The 17,956-nt window shown below is 36.0% G+C and overlaps 1 protein-coding gene across 4 annotated transcripts in view; it reads right to left on the reverse strand.

Annotated features, from left to right (window-relative positions):
* Window positions 1–695: 695 nt before the first annotated feature.
* Window positions 696–17,956, reverse strand: part of LOC148674651 (runt-related transcription factor 2-like) — a 99,889-nt gene continuing 82,628 nt past the window's right edge. Inside the window, exons 6-8 of one of the 4 annotated variants that reach the window (XM_088624999.1) lie at window positions 16,389–16,559; window positions 13,411–13,572; window positions 696–5,954 (exon numbers count right to left, since the gene is read on the reverse strand). In XM_088624999.1, the coding sequence (XP_088481125.1) occupies window positions 5,458–5,954; window positions 13,411–13,572; window positions 16,389–16,559 (830 nt within the window). In that variant the 3' untranslated portion in view covers window positions 696–5,457. The remainder of the gene's footprint in view (window positions 5,955–13,410; window positions 13,573–16,388; window positions 16,560–17,956) is intronic. The other 3 variants (XM_088625000.1, XM_088625002.1, XM_088625001.1) reach the window with 3 other exon arrangements.

The following is a 17,956-nucleotide window of genomic DNA, read 5'->3' on the forward strand; positions in this document are numbered from 1 at the left end:
CAATCATTGAAAACAAAGTCCTTCTTCAATAGAGGATCAACATGCTTTGACATTACATCGTAATTATGATCCCTTATAACAGTCCTAGTGATCCACTGCATTATGAATATGCTGAAATATTTCAAACTTACCAATGAACTCACTATATGGCATATTCTTTAAATTTCCTTAAAAATCTTTCTTTTTTAAGTGCATTGAAATATTTTCATTAGCCTACAATATGTTGTTATATTTGCAGTAATGTACTTTTAATTCTGAAGATAAAGACAAAATTCCAGGTATTACTGTATAAATTATACCAAAGCCTTATAACACAATGAACAAAAAAGAAACTAAAAGTAGATCTATTTTTTTACAAACACTGATTTTATTATATAGTTCACATTTCTTAGGAAGCACCTGTTCGGTAGATATTAATAACATGGGCTGCTTAAATAGCAGTCTTTTTCAGCCCAAAATAGAAAAGATATTTTTGAATCCATATGGCCCATTACAATTTCCTATAAAGGAACCATACAATTTTATATTCAGACATCATTATCGTAAAACTTTAGTAGCTGTTTGAAATAAATATTAGCTAATGAAGTTATTAAAGTAGGATATAAAACACTTAATCTGAGGAAGTAATGCTTACAACAGCAGGAATTCACAACGAAATGAAAAAAGGCACTTACACACTCACTGAAGCCGTTGCATCTTAACAAAAAAAGCAACTTTTATTCTCAAAAACAAACATGTTACAATCATGAGAAAATACCAGACAATCTCACTAGCTGTTATTAGTCCCTTATGATGTGGAAAAAAAAACTTGTTCACAATCAATGGAGTCTGTAGAAAAAACATAAAACACTGCATCTGTACAGTATGTGCTTGGAAAGCAAATGATTGACAACAATAAAAAAGCTTATTTTTATACACGCTACAAAATACGTACTCTTTATTTTTTGCAGTTGTATGCCAGAAGGTTAAGCATTATTAAAGAACAAGCCCAAACAGGAAAAATGTAATTAAAAGTATTATGTAAAAGTATGTTTGCTGAGTAATACGTACGTGCATATATATAAATTTGAATACAGTTTAACAATGAAAAGTTCGAGTTGCTGTTATTCGTTTACAGTTTTGTAAACATTTTGTAAACAATGCTCACCCCTTCTCACAGCCAAAAGAAACATTAAATGGTGAAATCTGAGATGGTTGTAAAAACGCAGAGGTGAGTTCAAGGTTTCATAGAGCCCAGAATAAATACTCTACTGTGTTCGAAGGGTCTTCCTGGATGTAAACACTTAGTCAGTCTTACTGTGTCAGGGATAAATAAGTATCCTGTTTATGCAAGACTAGCTGGTTTCTTTTGTGCTTGATTATGACTCTCATTTTTATATTGGTATTGAATCAGCATAGAGAAAGTATGCCTGAGGACATATTTTCTTACTCTTCAGATATATTTACTGACAGTATAAAATAAATGAACCTTTTGCCCAAAATTGAATGCCTCCCTGAAGCTTTTACTGAAACATTATTAATTATCTGACCCATTCATCAGTTGAATTGAAAAACTCTGGGGCATTGTGTGAATGGATGTTGGGAGACCAGTAGGTAGCACTCTTAATTACTGGCTACAAAACAAACCATTTCCATAGTATGATCATAAGAAGCATTGCACAGTAGGTTTCCATCTTTCTATGGACATTTAGTATAACATTTTTCGGAGTGACAGAAAAAACACTAAATGCTATACTTGTTATTGATTAGATTATTAATATGATTATTCTGGGCAGATTCTAACCAACTCCTTTGGTGATTCCCATTGTCAGGCTATTTTTAAATATATTCTGCTAAAGGAAAGGCATGAACGCAATAAAATCAAGGGTGGTTATAAAGCACAATGAGACCCTTAAAAGCTGTGAATGGTTCTATATAAATTTAAAATGAATTGGTTGGTTTCTTAGGTATATCATAGACATGTCATAGAGGTCCTGCTTAAGGTAGCTCTTGACTCATACGTATTGCTAATAATGACATTAGCTGATAGTTATCAGTTACCAAAACCTTGAATCACAATAGTTTGCAGTATGATGTGTTATTTTTCATCTGAGCCACTTGTTCCAAAAATTAATCAGGCTGTTGATTAAAACACAAAAACTGAAGTGCTTCACTGTACAAACATACAAAAGAATTCTTACATTGGTTTCCCAGGTTGCTGCCTGCAGCCTTATTAAATTACATTATACAGAACTTTTAAAAAATTACTTTTTATATGTATACAAAAACATATTAATATCTTCAAAAGCCCTTCTCAGAAACAATAATTAAAAAAAAATAATGATTACAAATATAGTACCTTTTTTTCTTAAATAGGTAACAGTTCACCTTGGCAGTATTCTTTTCATTAGACGTGTAACCAGACACTTGGTTTTAAGTGCTGATGAAAATGAATACCAAAAATCATGAATGGTACACTTCTACCTATCACATCAAATAAATAAATTTAAAATACATTATGAAATAGCAATTACTCGTGTAAAATAGGCCAGGCCACGATGCAATGCTGAAATGGAACATAACTGTCATCCAATATGATTATTTTTTGGTATGACAAAGCAAAACGCTTCTTAAAATGGCTTGGGGTGGTTGTGGAAATTTTGCAATAAATAATACATTATATATTTAACATTTTTTAAATTTTATACACACTTATGGATTGCCATCAAAACCAGACCCAAAGCATTTTCAATAAAATTATAAATGTACCCGTTATTCAGAATTAAAGCCAATAGGTAAACAAGTTTAGGTCTCAATAAACTGTGATAAGGTCAGTGGGTAAAAGAACTGAAGAAAAACAGGCCAGCACACAATTCATAAACACAATAGACTGTATCTGGATTCCATTGCTTGTAAACCTACGTAAATCATCAAGTGAATTTCAATGCCTGTAGTTTTAACAGTTGGTGTTTTTTGTGCACTAAGTCAAAGTTGTATTAGTTAGGTAGCTAATATGATTAGCGAGGTAATATGAATACCCAAAATGGATTACAACTGCTGTTCTTATCTCACATCCCAAAACGGAAGGGTGTTCATTCAGAAACATATACTGTATGACTGTATTACTGGTCAGCCCTAGCTATATCACACTGACGTGCCCCAGGAAGAGTGGAATAGCTGTCTGTGGCCTGTAACTTTAATCTATATGTGCAAATAGACTACATATAAAGTTGCAAGGCAGTTCCGTCTTCTCTAGGGTTATGACTGGATGAAGAGCCAACTAATATTCATATCCATAATTCACTGCATGTTCTTCTCTTAGTTTCCACCCTAACCTGGAATGATGCTCCTTCTAATAGCTACACTGTAGTTTGCCTAATTTAATTTATGTATAGAATTATTTGTGAGTTATCATCAAACCTTTCTGTAATTTGATTAGTTTTCCATACATACAATTGAATGTAAATGAATCAAAATTGGATATTGGTATAAGCATAATGATAGTATAAGCATAATCATGGTTCAGCTACAATACAAAATTTGGAATGCATAACTGATAATAGAGACAGAATAATTAAAAATCAAGTGCAGCTCACAGAGAAAAAAATTGTACCCAAGATCTTGTTTAATGGGCAATGTAAACATTCATTACTGGATGTCATGAATATACCGTATAATACTTGTAAGATCAAAAAGAAATTGAGGGGATATTAAAATATAGGCCAATTTGGTAAGGGTTAGGTAGAAGTTTCTTTGAGGTCCCAGTTAACATTGACAAATGCAGGGCTTTGAGGACCATTCGATAGGTCCATAGAAACAAGCACAAAAAAGAAAACAATTTTTTTACTATAAAAGGATCACAGCATTTACACAAGTAGTGAAGCTTTTCTTTCAGCACAGCCTACGATTCTGACTTTCAGAATTGATCATGCTTACAATTATGCTCTCATACATAATTATCACGGTTATTTAATCATTATCAGTGTATAATTAAAATGTTTAAACTGAAGATGTATTTACATCTGATTATATTCTCACCTGTATGGTTGCATTTACCCTTGTAGTTAGTTTTAATTTTTTTAATTCAATTTGCTATTTTTTATTCCCACCAGAGTGGGAACTGCCAATTGTTTCATGTCTTGGCTCATAGCTAGTGACATGACGCTGACACTTGTTATTGTAAAGATAACCTGCACTTGGGTTACTGCCTTTACCAGTTACCAGTAAAAAAAATCTGCAGACTCCCTAAGCTTCACACGGTAAACATGTCTACACTGCCTGGTTGTACAGTCAGAGAAAGGGTTAAGGCCACAGTGATACTCTACTGTAATTCTTAAGTACAAATTCAAATGTTTCTCTCATAGAAATAATATGCATAATCATGATTCAAAGCCAATGTTTTTGGTTTAGAGATTAGACAACAGTTAGGACCAGGGATGAAACGTTATCACAGTACAATTTGTGAGACCTGTTTCAGTGCTACTGTAAATTTAGCCTCCCTTTCTGTTATTTTACAGCAATCCAGATTTTAACCATATGACTGGAGAGACAAAATTAAATGTTTACTCAGATATCTTCAGGCTTTTATTTTAGAAATTTTACCTTGAAGTACTGGCCTTCTTTCTTAATTCTTTCTACTAACACTTAATTAAAAAATACACATTGGACAGAAAAAATGATTAATTTCTTTGGGTTCTCAAATATATTTTTACGTTACCTTAAAAATAAGTTTTTAAATTAAAAACGCTTCAAAATATTATTCAAACTTCCAAATCTTAATTACCAAATAGATACTATGGCATCTGTAAGACATAGCCTCTCTTTCAGCTTTTTTACAATTTAAATTAAGAGACAAATAAAGAACACACACACAAGGGAAATGTAAAACTGGTACCATTAAAAGTAACTGAATTTCTGTTAAATATATATATAAAAAAAGCGAAGACTGGCATTCAGTGCTAAATTTGCAGCATCAAAATTTAGTTAGTATAAAAAAAACAAAATGCTCAACTAAACAGCCTTGAAAAAAAACTTAACACAATCTATATACCGGTACTGTACAAAACCAATGCAAAGAATAAGGAAGCTCTTTTTTCATGACCTATTTAAATCAGTAATGTCCACTGTTTTGACACAGATTTTGCAGTGGAATGACAAAAATATTTGGATAATGTCTTATTCTTCCAAAAATTGTTATCCTCTTCACTTCATCCTTATTGCTTTGAGAACGCTGAGAAATCTAGTACCATTTTGGATAAATATTAAAAGGTCTGTGTACAGTACCATGTTTATTCCACTTTTAGGTTCAATTAGAAATGTAAAAAATCCTTCCTGAATAAAGGATGTGATATTCCTGTGACGATTTGTGCTTTATAACCATAGATTTAAATTAAGACACTCATATTAACTGCTCTTGATTGGAGTCTTACTGTTTTTCTAAAAAGGCCCCGTGTTGATTCTTTAAAAAGTCCCGGTGTTTCAATATGGCCGCCACACTGACTCGTCCATTCTTCCGCTTGAGTTTAGCACAGTGGGTGAGCTGCTGTGACTTCCATCAGCATCAACCCCATCATTTTGGTTTGGAAGGTTGGGGTTGATTAGAGAGCTGCCAGTGGAAGCACTAGTGCAAGGTGGGAGCATCCTGGAAGGTGAACGATCTCCCCCTGGCACCATGGAGAATTGGTAGGACCCAGAGGATGCTCCATAGTAGAGATAGGGTGTGCTGCTGGTCTGGAAGGGTCCACTTTGGTTCTGGGTAGAGCCAGGGTAAGGCGGCGGCAGGTAGGTGTGGTAGTGGGTGGTTGTGGACATGCCCAGTGACATGCCTGACGTGACCGGTGTGGGCGTGTAGGTGAATGTGGCGGGGTAGTGCATTCTGGGACTGGAAAATCGGCTCTCGGTGAGGGAGGAGAGGCCAGCGAACTGGCGCTCAAACTGTCGAGGGTCTGAAAATGGGCTCAGATCTGAAGCACCTGCTGGGAGCAAATGGAATAAAAATCAGTGCAGTTCAATAGGTGCTACTCTATACAAGAAAAAGTACTGGAGTACGCTGTTAGACTTCCATTTTTTAAATAATAAGGTGATGGGAGAAATTGAGGACTTCTTCAAAAGAATGTTTTGGGTGTCAAAATCATTATTCTTTTATGTTGGATATTTTACACAGAAACATACATAACTTATTGGTCTTCTTTATAAAATGTAACTATTGTTTAAACCATGAAGAACTTGAAAAATTTAAATCATCTAAATTTTGGAATGTAACATTTAGAGAAAGTGATGCTGAAGCATACTGTACAGTATGTATACAAAAATGGCATTTTCACTTGGTCTGTTGCTGTATAACCCCAGACAAATTATTTCTACAAGCATCTAATTAATTTCTTAATACTTTGTGGAGCATTTCCAGTTTAAATATAAGTAGGCATTTAAGTTAATTCCTTATGTGGACTTAAGTTAATTCTTTAATTCTTTATGTGTCTAGAAGGGAGAATTTGAGCTACAGGCTATGAAAATCCATTTAGCCGAGTCATGTTCATCATGCCGTGACTACCTGTTTGATTTCTATTATAGTCTCCCTGCATCATTCTCCCAGATTGATGAGGGACCTATAACTAATATTAATTGATGACAGAATATGGCAGATTATTCCTTCTTATTGAAAATACTATTCATAAAAAATGACATCCCACTTTTCCATGAAGAAGCATTATGAAAGTAGTCATTTAAAGTTGCAAATCCATCACACAAAGGGTTATAATTCATGTGCATACAGTAGGAACCATAGCCTAAAATGAAAACTGATATGGAACTACTAAAGAGTACAGTTTTAAAACCTGCTACAATAGGTGAACATTATTGAAGTAACGACCTGAATTGCACTTTGGGTACAAAAACAATTGCAAATAAAGATATATACTCTTCACAGATACAGTATATACCCTTTTCACTATACTTTCAAAGCCTTGTTGACAAACCACTCTTCTTTTAGAAGATATTATTTGTCATATGAGCGACTGAACGAAGCACAGACAGCAGCACTGAATCTTACAAGATGTGTCACAGAAAGTTGCAAAACAGGTTAGAAAACACATATGAAAGGCCTTTTGATCTTTATTAGAGTAATCCGGTAAGGTGTTATAATACTGCAGGCACTGATTCTGAATGAAAAAAGACTTTAAGAAACATCAAAAGAATATAAAAGCAAGCACAAACATATAATACTATGGCGCAGGATGGTATGCTGGACTTTAGCTAAGAAGAGAACCCAAGTTTAAAAGAAGAAGATAACCCCTGTCTTTGAATGCAGAGACACTTGTTCCGATGATGAACATGCAAATAAAGATTCTTTTAAAAGTAAGGAATAATGAAAAGAATCCAGTTTGTACCAGTTTCATTCTTCTTCCTCATCAACTTTGCATTTCCATCTTAATTGTAAGCTCAAAATACTACTTTTCAAAAGTACTGTTTAAGATATAAAATTACAATATTTGCAGCAGTATCATTCAAGTTCTCAACTCCCATATCTGGAAGGACTTAAGAATCAATATTGCATTGATTAAGCTTATTTTTTTTTAAGTGGCTCTTTGAAACCAGATATGTAACAGGACGAGATCCAAGTATCAAGGCGCGGTATCTTTAAAAGAGGCCACACAAGTGGCCCTGTGATCATGTGATTCTCCTGTCACATCTCCGAACTAGCTCCAATCAGCATGTGTGTATGTGTGTGCGTCTGTACACACACTGACAAAAGTTGGGATAAATCAGGAGTGCACATATGGAAACGCTTTTAGGAAAAACAATTTCCATGAAATGCATAATGAGCCAAGTGCACCCTCAGATGTGGTTGCGTGCCTCCGTTTAGCCAAAGAAAAAGGGCAGATCTGCTCTTTCAGCCCTTCTGTTGGTTTTCTAAAAATTAAAAACCACTAATAGGTTGTGGCTACCAAAACACTGAAAAAAAGCCTCCCTTCCTAAAAACAGTGGCCTTGAATGGAGTTTTCTTATCATAAATCACAAGGCGTCTTCCCTGTCACAATGTCTGCTTTCCAGAGGCAGAGTGTTATGTTTGAAGTGCTGCAAAAGTCAGATCAACGTTTGTTCAATAACATGTGTGGTGAATTAGAAATGTTCACTTTTCTGAATTATCAGATCTTTGCCATTCAAAAAAAGGAAACATTTGTCAAGGAAAGGGCAGCTATCTTTGAAAAGGAACAGGGCAACTTGTCTTTAGCTCAAATTCAGCTTTTAATAGTAAGCGCCAGAGGATTTTCTTTCTGATTGTCACAATCTTCTTCCCTGCAAAGCAGGACAAGAATTGTTCAGATAACACCACGTGCATTCACTTTTGTAAGGCAAAAGCTATTATGGCACATGTTTTTCACATTATTTAATTAACACTGCCGTTACTGAAAATACTATTTAACATTTTGAATACTGTTTTCAATGAATGAATAGAAAAATAATAAAATGGCCTTCCTAAACCACAATATATGATATGTCAGCTACACTTACTTAAAGAGTCCTTGTAGTTATAGTGGAGGTATAAGGCTGTAAAGAAGATTTTCCATATGCTCTGTTCTACAGTATAAGAGACTCTACTCTACCTACTCCCATTCCCCTGCTCCACACAGTACATGTTTAGTTAAACTAAGCTTTAGTTTAACAGTCAAAACAGATTATCAGTTGTGTTATGAATGCTTTTCAACTATAGTCCCAATTTACTATTGAGTGAAAATTCAGTCAGTAAAATCTTTTCAGTGAAAGTTAATCACAGAATTAAAAAATTGGGCTAATTACTGAAACTGGAAATTGCTTGTGTTACAGCCGGTCAAAGGAGGTTGTGAAAGCTGTTTGTGTTGGCAGAATTAATAAGCGTGGTGATTGATAATGCCTGTTGACTCATGTGTAATTAGCTGCTAATTCCACTTAACAGGGAATAATAAAAACTACAGAGCAGGCCTCTGGAGCTTTTCAGTTAGTCAGCAGCTGGAGAGCTGTTCACTCGAGCGCTTAATTCGGATACTGTTGTATTATTTCATGTTAATCACATTTGCTAAGCTTAATCACATTTATCAGCAGTTCTCACTACTACAAAACAATCTTTCCAGTAGAATTCTCATGGGAGTATAGCAGGAATGGTGGATGTCAATGTGCAACCTCATTTCTTTCTAATGTATAGTGCCATTTGGATTTGGCACTGTTAACATTTTGCTGCCTGTCGTGCTGAGCAGTGTTAACTGCCATGCTCCCCAGTGCCTCATCAGTCATCTTCCAACAGCCAGCAACTTGTGTGCAATCAGGAAGTAGGAAGTACAAATGACAACACACACACAAAAAGATAAGAAAAAATTAATGTTGCCTAATCATCGGTTGCCACTTCACCAAATGGGCTTGAAGAAACGTGTTTGCTCTACTCTAGTGGTCTTTGCTGGTCTTGGAGAACAACAGTCCACCAGGTTTTATCACCCTTAATCATCAATTAATGAGTATTCATGATGCACATATATTTTAATGAATTCAGCAAGTAATTGTTCCAATTAATTCAAGAGTGGACAAGTTTAGTCCAGACATGCTGTGAGGTATTCAGGTTTTATTTCCTAAGGATCCTGAAATTAGATCATTAGACAGATCAGTACATTAGACTTAATTAAGTGTTAAGTTGTTCCACTGATATTCAAGGTCAATCTATAAATGCTGCAATATTCTGTGCCAGTATAATCCATCTCTTAAATTAAGGGAGTTGCAAAAAAAAAAACTGCAGTATTGCCACCAGAATTACCAAAAAGATTTATTTCCCTATGGAAAAAGTATGGATTTGCCAACAAATTCTCATGAATGCTGACTATGAAAACTCCATAAAGTCTAGCATTTTCCTCAACTAAAATCACTAATAAGAGTGAAAACCATAAACGTGTGCCTGTGATTAATATATGTAATATTACACAACTGTAAATTTCACTGAACTGACACAAGCAAAGGACAGCATGATTTTTGGCCTAGCAGGCTAAGGAAAATTATAACATAAATACAAATTTACAATTTTAAGCTTTAATAAAGTACCTTTGTGTTGCAGAAAAATGATGAAAATCTTACTTTCATGATTTCTTTAGCTTAAATCTGTGCTCAGCTGGTTGGATAATGTAAAATGTTAAAAGATGCAATGTCCAACACTTCACACCAGTTCATCACTGAAATTTATATTAATGAAAACTCTATAACATTATAACATAAAAGTCTATATATAAATATTATGTTTTCAAAATTCTAAATGTTTTTTTCTTATACATTTACTAAGAAAACTTAGAAAACACAACCCCAGACTTTGTTGTACTTGATCATTATTGTACTTGATGAAGCTGAATTTGGTGATGACATTGCTTGCCAACAAATTTTCATGAGTATTTTTCTGAAATGAAAGTTAAAAAATATCAAATGTGGTATCAGTCACATGATGAATAACCATATGAAGGTGACCAATTGTATCTCCATTTTCAAAAAGAAAATGGTTTTCCGTAGACAGGCAGAGACATTTCACACAGACTACAAGGATAGTCCTCTAATCAGTCTGTAAAGAATCTACCACATCAACAGTGTTATTTGGTCTTAACTGATTTTGACATCTACCTAACATACCTCACAGGAGTTCAGCTAGATTATCAGATTGTTAAAAAAAGAAGATCTTTGCTCTACATTGATGCCATCCAGAAGTAAGCAGAAAGTTTTAAGACATTTGAAATGTGGGGGTGAGCATTATCGTGTAGAAAGATTATCGTGTAATTATATCTGATTATAACTTGACTTTGTTGTAACAATATACAGTATATACAGGCATCAGTTCATGTTGCTACCATATACTATATACAAGTGATCCATCACTGCCAAATATGCTTGGACCTATTTTGCTGACTTGTGGCATCCTTGCTGCTTCATTTATACTTTGTTGGGCACTGGTGATGGGTTTGTCCCTGTTCCTGAGCTTTCACTTGTAGAACTCAAATAGCAAATGTAAATACAGTTACAGTACATTTACACTTTAAGTTTTGCACTTTAAATTTAGTGGGAGAGAGGAAAAGGTAGAAGAAGCTAGGTATCACGTAGATGAATTAATCATGAAGATGACAGTTGTGATAAAGTACTGGCATGAAAAAGGATTGGGAAGTCTGCAGAGTAAGGAGCTGCCACACAGGATACAGTATGGTGAATTCCAGCTGAAGGTTTCTGAAGGTACTGTACGTATTTTGTGTATTTCCAATGATAGGATGAACATCAGGACTGTGAGGCATGTGTGTCTTTATGAAGAGAACAAAGCTCCTCTTTTTAAAGATAAAAGAGGGAACAAATCTAAACTAATCAAATTCAATGATGCAGTTGGCTGGGGTTCAAAGTGCCATTGAACCAGAGCAGTGAGAGTAATCTAGATTTCAGCATTGGCTCTAGGCTTAGTGGAAGGAAAAAAAGAAAATCCTTAGGAAAATCACCTGGCAGTTTGTCAAACAGGTGCATGGAGGAAAATTTGCAGGCCTTAAAAATGTAAAAGAATGGTCATGTAGAGGAGCACATATTACTCTACATACACATTGTTTCTCGGCATTGACTTGTTTCAATTGTACCATTTTAGGGCGGAGCGGTGGCTCTGTGGCTAAGGATCTACGCCTGTGACTGGAAGGTTGCCGGTTCAAATCCTGCGGCCGGCAGAGGAATCCTACTCCGTTGGGCCCCTGAGCAAGGCCCTTAACCCTAACTGCTCCAGGGGCGCCGTACAATGGCAGACCCTGCGCTCTGACCCCAAGCTTCTCCCTGTCTGTGTCTCCATGGAGAAAAGCTGGGGTATGCGAAAAGACGAATTCCTAATGCAAGAAATTGTATAGGGCTAATAAAGAAACATTACAACATTACAACATTATTATAACACATTACATTCAAGTAATATGGAGTTAAAACCATTGCATGCAGAGTCCTCAAATTACCTTGAGTAATGTCTCTCAACTGTCACTTCCAATAATGGAAATCAGACACTCGCTTGGTCCTCAACAGCCCTGTTATTACCCATTTCCATGAAAATTCCTCAGAAGCTCAAAGCAACTGTAATATACTGTAAAACTGCAGAACCAACGGTCTCTTTCCACAAAGCCTGCACTACAGACAACTGTTCTGAAAAACATATTTTATGAGCCACTCCAGATTTAAAGAACTGTAGTTTTATATAGATCCTATACCACCTTCAAAAAGTGCTTGTAAAAGAGGGATAAAAATTAATTTAACTCACTGTTGACAGAAGCTAATGATCACAAAATCCTAAATAATGGATAAGTAAAACAGCTGACATAGAAAATAGTATTGTTTTCAGAAAATGTTACTGTAGTCTGAAAACTGGAGTTTGTTCCATTATGATCTGCAGAAGTAGTTAATGTATTTACCAAACCTGTGTATGGTTTGTGACCACTTGACCAATGGTGGTCATTTTATTAACAATTCAACATGTGAACATATGACATAATGAATGAGCAGCCTTTTTAGAATCTTTGCCAGTTTTGAAATGGCAAGTTGTTGGGTTTTTTTGTCAGATGAAAACACGCGTTTGGAATGCTTTTTCAGAGATTTAGCATACTGAATGTTCAGGTAAGGCACTCATTTTTCCAACTGGCAACACAAAACACTCTATGCCAGAGTACATCACTTCTCTTACTTGATATGTCACAAGTCCCAGGATAAGTAATCAGCACCTTTTGGGGTTTTTTTCTTTTCTCTTCACAATGTAAATTGACAATTGAAATTGACAAGGTGCCTCATAATTGATGTATTACTTGAATTACATTAATTTGCACAAACAATACAACTAATGCCTAGTTCAAATTTTCACTAGGTCAGATTGATGGTCAGAACAGCAAATCTACATTATTAAATTACACGTGAAGACTTTAAATGATAGATTTTCAATTTTAAATGGTAGAGTTAACGGCAAAGTAATAAAAGTACAAAAATTCACAATTAGGGTTTTTTATATAACACTATTATATTGCCATTTTCACCTCTTAGTAATTAAGCACTGGTACTCGATCCAATTGCCAAGAAATTAATGTCAGTTTTAACATATCTAATAGTATCCTGGAATGTCAGAAGCAGCTGGTAAACGCTAGAGGCAAGAAATGAGTGAGTTATGGGTGAAAGGAGGGAAAACAATTCTGAGAAATGTGCTCACTTTATTCAAATGAGATTGAAATAGCACGTACAGCAAACAGTCACACCTCCCCCAAACACACCAACAGAGACACACCTTAGCCCATGGTGTTCCTCATCTGAAGTGGTCAATCCTCCTGATGTTCCAAAAAAATGTTTGATTTAGATTAAATATAGTAAGCCCCTTAGCTGTCAGTCCTCCGCAGCTCAGAACTGCTGGCACATCTGTACTTGCAGGAGGGAACGGCTGCTCACCTGAGAGGCGTCTTGGCACATCGCTGATAGCAGGAAGCCCTGTGGCTCGGGTGGAGGAGAGAGGGGTTGTGGAGTGGATGGAGGGTGATGTCATTTGGCTCAGATAGGGAGTATACGGTTGGTCGTAGGACCAAGGAGGAGAGGATTGGGACTGCCTGGGATCTGTCAAGACAAATGAACACAGAGGCCGTAAAGTCTTTGCATCACCATTTCTCAGTTTACTTTTTAAATGTGCATAGCTTTCTGGACTGGTTCAAAATCCGTCCCATAATTTCTGGGAAAAAGCAACCAGAACTGCTCTGAAATGAAACAGACATGTTTAAAAGATTTTTACTCTTTAAAAGTAAAATCTCTTTTTCTTTTAGGAGGGTCATGATTGCAGTTTATAATTATTAGCTGTAAAGTGGATCAATATAATTCACATTTCTAGTAAGGAAGAAAACTATTTTTTCCTCCAAAAGGACTGGTGTACTGTCTTGGGCGCAGTCACATCTTGTGTCTGAATGCTTCTACTGTAGGTTGCAGTGACCCTTACCAGAAATTAGCAGATTTCCCCAAAAAAAGGATGGAATACATTTCACCTTTCCAACGACAATTAGAATGCAGTCATAGGTAAGAGCAGCCAATATCCAGTTGAACAGATTTGTTTTTTATTTAACTGATGTGTTATGAAATGTTTCTATCAAAAGACCGAGGACTTCCTGTGAACTGAAAACACCCTTTTTAGCATTAATTTAGCAATAAAATAGTAAGTAGTGGTTGTCTGTAAAAATATAGTGGCACACATTGCCCTATGTATTTAACATTACTGTGTTCATTTTCTTGATGTATGTGGAGATACAGTATATGACCCAGAGGCTGTTGCGTGTCTGGGGTTGACCACAGGTGCTAGAGAAACAGCTCTGCTTCTTTTATCCATTCATTATCAGACAGATACTTTTTATTGCTAATGTTCATGACAGCCCAGCACCTATCCTTGAAGCAGATGATATAAGCCAAGACTAAACCCTGGATGGGATAGTCCACTGGACGACACACACAATAAATTAACATAGCCAACTTTGGAAACTAGGAGGGAACAGAAGTAGAGAAAAACCCACAAGAGAACAGAATGAGAGGTTGTGAACTACTCACAGAAGGCTGTCCAGCCTGGAATCAAATCCATCATCCAAGAGCTGTACAGCAGCAATGTTAAGTGCCTTGTTACTGAATAGTGCATCTTGAAAATGACTGCACTGGACTATAATTGGCAGGTTGTGAATGCTGAAGAGTAAAATTCCAGGTGCTTTACTTTTACAGCAGTAGAAGCAAGTGTAAGATCTACAGTTTAACACCATGTTTTTTTAATCTTGCAAATTTGTTCATTAATGCTACTGTACATATTAAACTGACAAATATACATACAGTATATTTTTAATCTTGCAAATTTGTTCATTAATGCTACTGTACATATTAAACTGACAAATATACATACAGTATAAAATCATGAAATATAAACTATGACTGGAAGCCTGAGTTTCTTCAAAGTTTTTACAATAAGTGTTGTCACTTATTAAAAGGTGTATTCCATCAGGGTGAAAACGTATACTGAAAAGAGGGTTTGACAGTGGAATATGATATTACTGAACTCTACAGCACATACAGTAAAGCAATTAGCCCACCCTACAAAAACCAACATTACATAACAAAACAAATCAGGTTATTCTAATAAGAAAATCCTCCTTTAGCAAACAATTCTACTTGGGTGTGACTGTGGGTGTAATGCAAAACAGTGCTTTCAGTAACAAAGCTTTATAGATCAGTCTTGTGTAAGGGTTCTCTGTGCTGAGCTCAGCTTAAATCACATTGCATGGGTGTGTGTAGTGTGATATGCAAATGCAGCATTTAAACAAGTTTACAGAAATGTGCATCTTCCCCTTTTGCATGGTAAATGCTTCTCATAAACAAAGTGTGGAAACAAAACAGATTGAATTTCTACGTGAGTCTGCCATACTATCAGCCACATTTCTTTTTAAACAGATATGATATACAGTACTTATCTGCTTTCACTGTATCTGCGTAGAGCTGATTCTGATTGTGTAGTTTTGTTTTCCATAGATTTGGATTTTCTATTTGGATTAGAAATACCTCTCAACATGAACATTTTTGTCTCCTGTAAAAACATTGCAGCTTGGCTACATATTTATAAAGAAAGCAGTACTAGCACTAGAATAGGCTATGCCCACTAATTGCAGGAAAGGCTCCATTTGACCTATGTAAAATAGTTTCACTTAAAATAGGTTATTATATCATACATCCTAAACATCTGCCTGCTACACGATGCACATCTTATCATCCTTGCAAAATGAATACCATCAAACCTGCACTTCATGTCATGCTCACAGTGTAACCAACAAAAAAAGACATGCACAAAAATAATTGTTTTCAGAAAAAGTGTTTCTTCAGATCAGGTATATTTCTGAAAGTAGAAATTGTTGGTTTTCTGGGATGCTTTGAGAAGCATCTGGAGATGCCTCTGGGATCAATTAGTAACTAAATAAGCAAGATGGATGCAATATCTGATAAATGAATAAAGATAAAGTTCATGTTCCCAATAACCCCTGTTAAGGAATTAGACTTTCTTGTCTATAACCACGGGGGGCTACAGTACAGGATGACTGAACTGTTGAAGGTACTTACTCCAAGAATGCAGTTGATTTCTATTATCCAGACATCTTATGTTAGAGCTTAGGTTGTGACACTAGTGAACTGAGACTGTTTTTGTGACAGATGCTTTTAGCTTATTGGCAACCCAAACCAACTCACTGCTATCACAGGTGAAGCTGACCTTAGCCAGGGATCTCTCAGCTCCCAGCAACCCCTGCGAGGTCCAGGGAACCATGAACTCTACTTCATGGGCTATGTGATTGTAGTGCCTGTGTGGTTCTCCAGGAGAGTGGAACTGGGCAGGCTTTAAGTTTCTCTTCCCATTCCCTTACCTGAGATCTGTGTTTGACCCTGTGGATTAAAGGAGGCTGGTGCAGGATTGAGGGATGGCCGGGGGTTCTGTGTGGGGACTCTCATTGTGGACTGACGAAGGCGTTCTAGCTCGCTCAGTCGTTCTGAAAATAAACCAGGCTTCGGTGGGTCTTCCAGTTTTTGTCTGTGTCCTGCAACCATAGAGAAAGATTTTCCTTCAACTAAAACTGCCTTAAAAAATATGGATTCACCGCACAAGAACTGTGAGGAACAATGCTTTGTTGAAAATCCCATTTGAGATTTTGTAGTGATAAAACTAACGGATTACAAAGAAAGTGGAAACATCCATAATATTTTTGTGATTGCAGCAGGGGTTGTTTTTCATTCCAATAAAGATTTTAGTTAGTTGACGTTTTGAAAACATTTCCTCTCTTTTCTGCACTTGCTGTACAGTATGTATTTGTAATATCATAACACAAGGACTGCAGAAGAGGATAAAGACTAGGGGATCATCAAATTGACCTTTTCTCTTGGAGTCTTTCTTGAAAATCTCAGTTGAATCAGCCAAATAGTTTATTAGCAAAAAAAAAAAAAGATTTTTAAAGGAGTCTCCTGGCAATACAGTGCTGAATTTGTCTACAATGCATTCACAGTCCTTCTCTACTTATAAAATTCTGCCAAGTATGCACGGTAGAAACTGTCAAGAGGAAAAAAAATGTGCCCTCTTGTGGCTGACAATGTCACGGCAAGAAAAGAAAAATAAAAAATGTCAGAATTTCTTCAAATGTTATTGGGCTTTTTAAATCCCCCTGAAAAAAGTTAATTCTACTTATTGGTGCTTAAATCTACAGGATATTTTTTAAACATGAAACCACAGGTTTACAACAAATGTGTGTGTCAGTATTACAACCAGAAGCTTGCAAAATTGCTCTGGCCATGCATACAGCTAACTACACACTTAGAAAACAAACTCCACCTCTGCTAGACTAAAGAGATATTTTAGTCTGGAACAATTTCAGGCATTGAGCCCTCCACTGATATAAGACATCCCTGGTTCACACAACTTGCAAAGGCAGCTCATCACAAGTAAACAGACCTAGTCACGCAACACCCACCCCCTTCTTCACTCCTCTAGCCATTCTGCAACAACCCCTGGGTGAATCTATCATTAGAATAAGAGGCAATGCAAACAGTGACAGTGCAGTAAATAATAAAAAGAGGGCTACAGGTGCAGATACTGTGTGCTGGCAAAGTTTTGTGTCAATATAGCCAAAGAATAGTAAAGGCATATTCCTGTTCAGCTTTTTCTAAAGAGTGGGCCTGTCTGGCTCCCCTGAATGGTTGTAAAGTAAATATCAAACAGAAGAAAGAGAAACTCCTGCTGAACCTGGCTCAGCTCCAGCTGGCATGGGATGCTCGCTACCTCCAATCTTGCAAAACCTGATTGCATTAAGGAGCTAAGCTGAAAAAATGTTAAATGTAAAAAGAAAAGACTTAAAGGTGCACACGTACTGTATATCACGCACCATATTTTTATACATTTAAAGTATGTATAAAGAATGAGTATACATGCATTTAGGAATTGTTC

This window comes from Lepisosteus platostomus, chromosome 3 (assembly GCF_059453375.1).
Source record: "Lepisosteus platostomus isolate fLepPlt1 chromosome 3, fLepPlt1.hap1, whole genome shotgun sequence".
NCBI classification, from domain to species: Eukaryota; Metazoa; Chordata; class Actinopteri; order Semionotiformes; family Lepisosteidae; genus Lepisosteus; species Lepisosteus platostomus.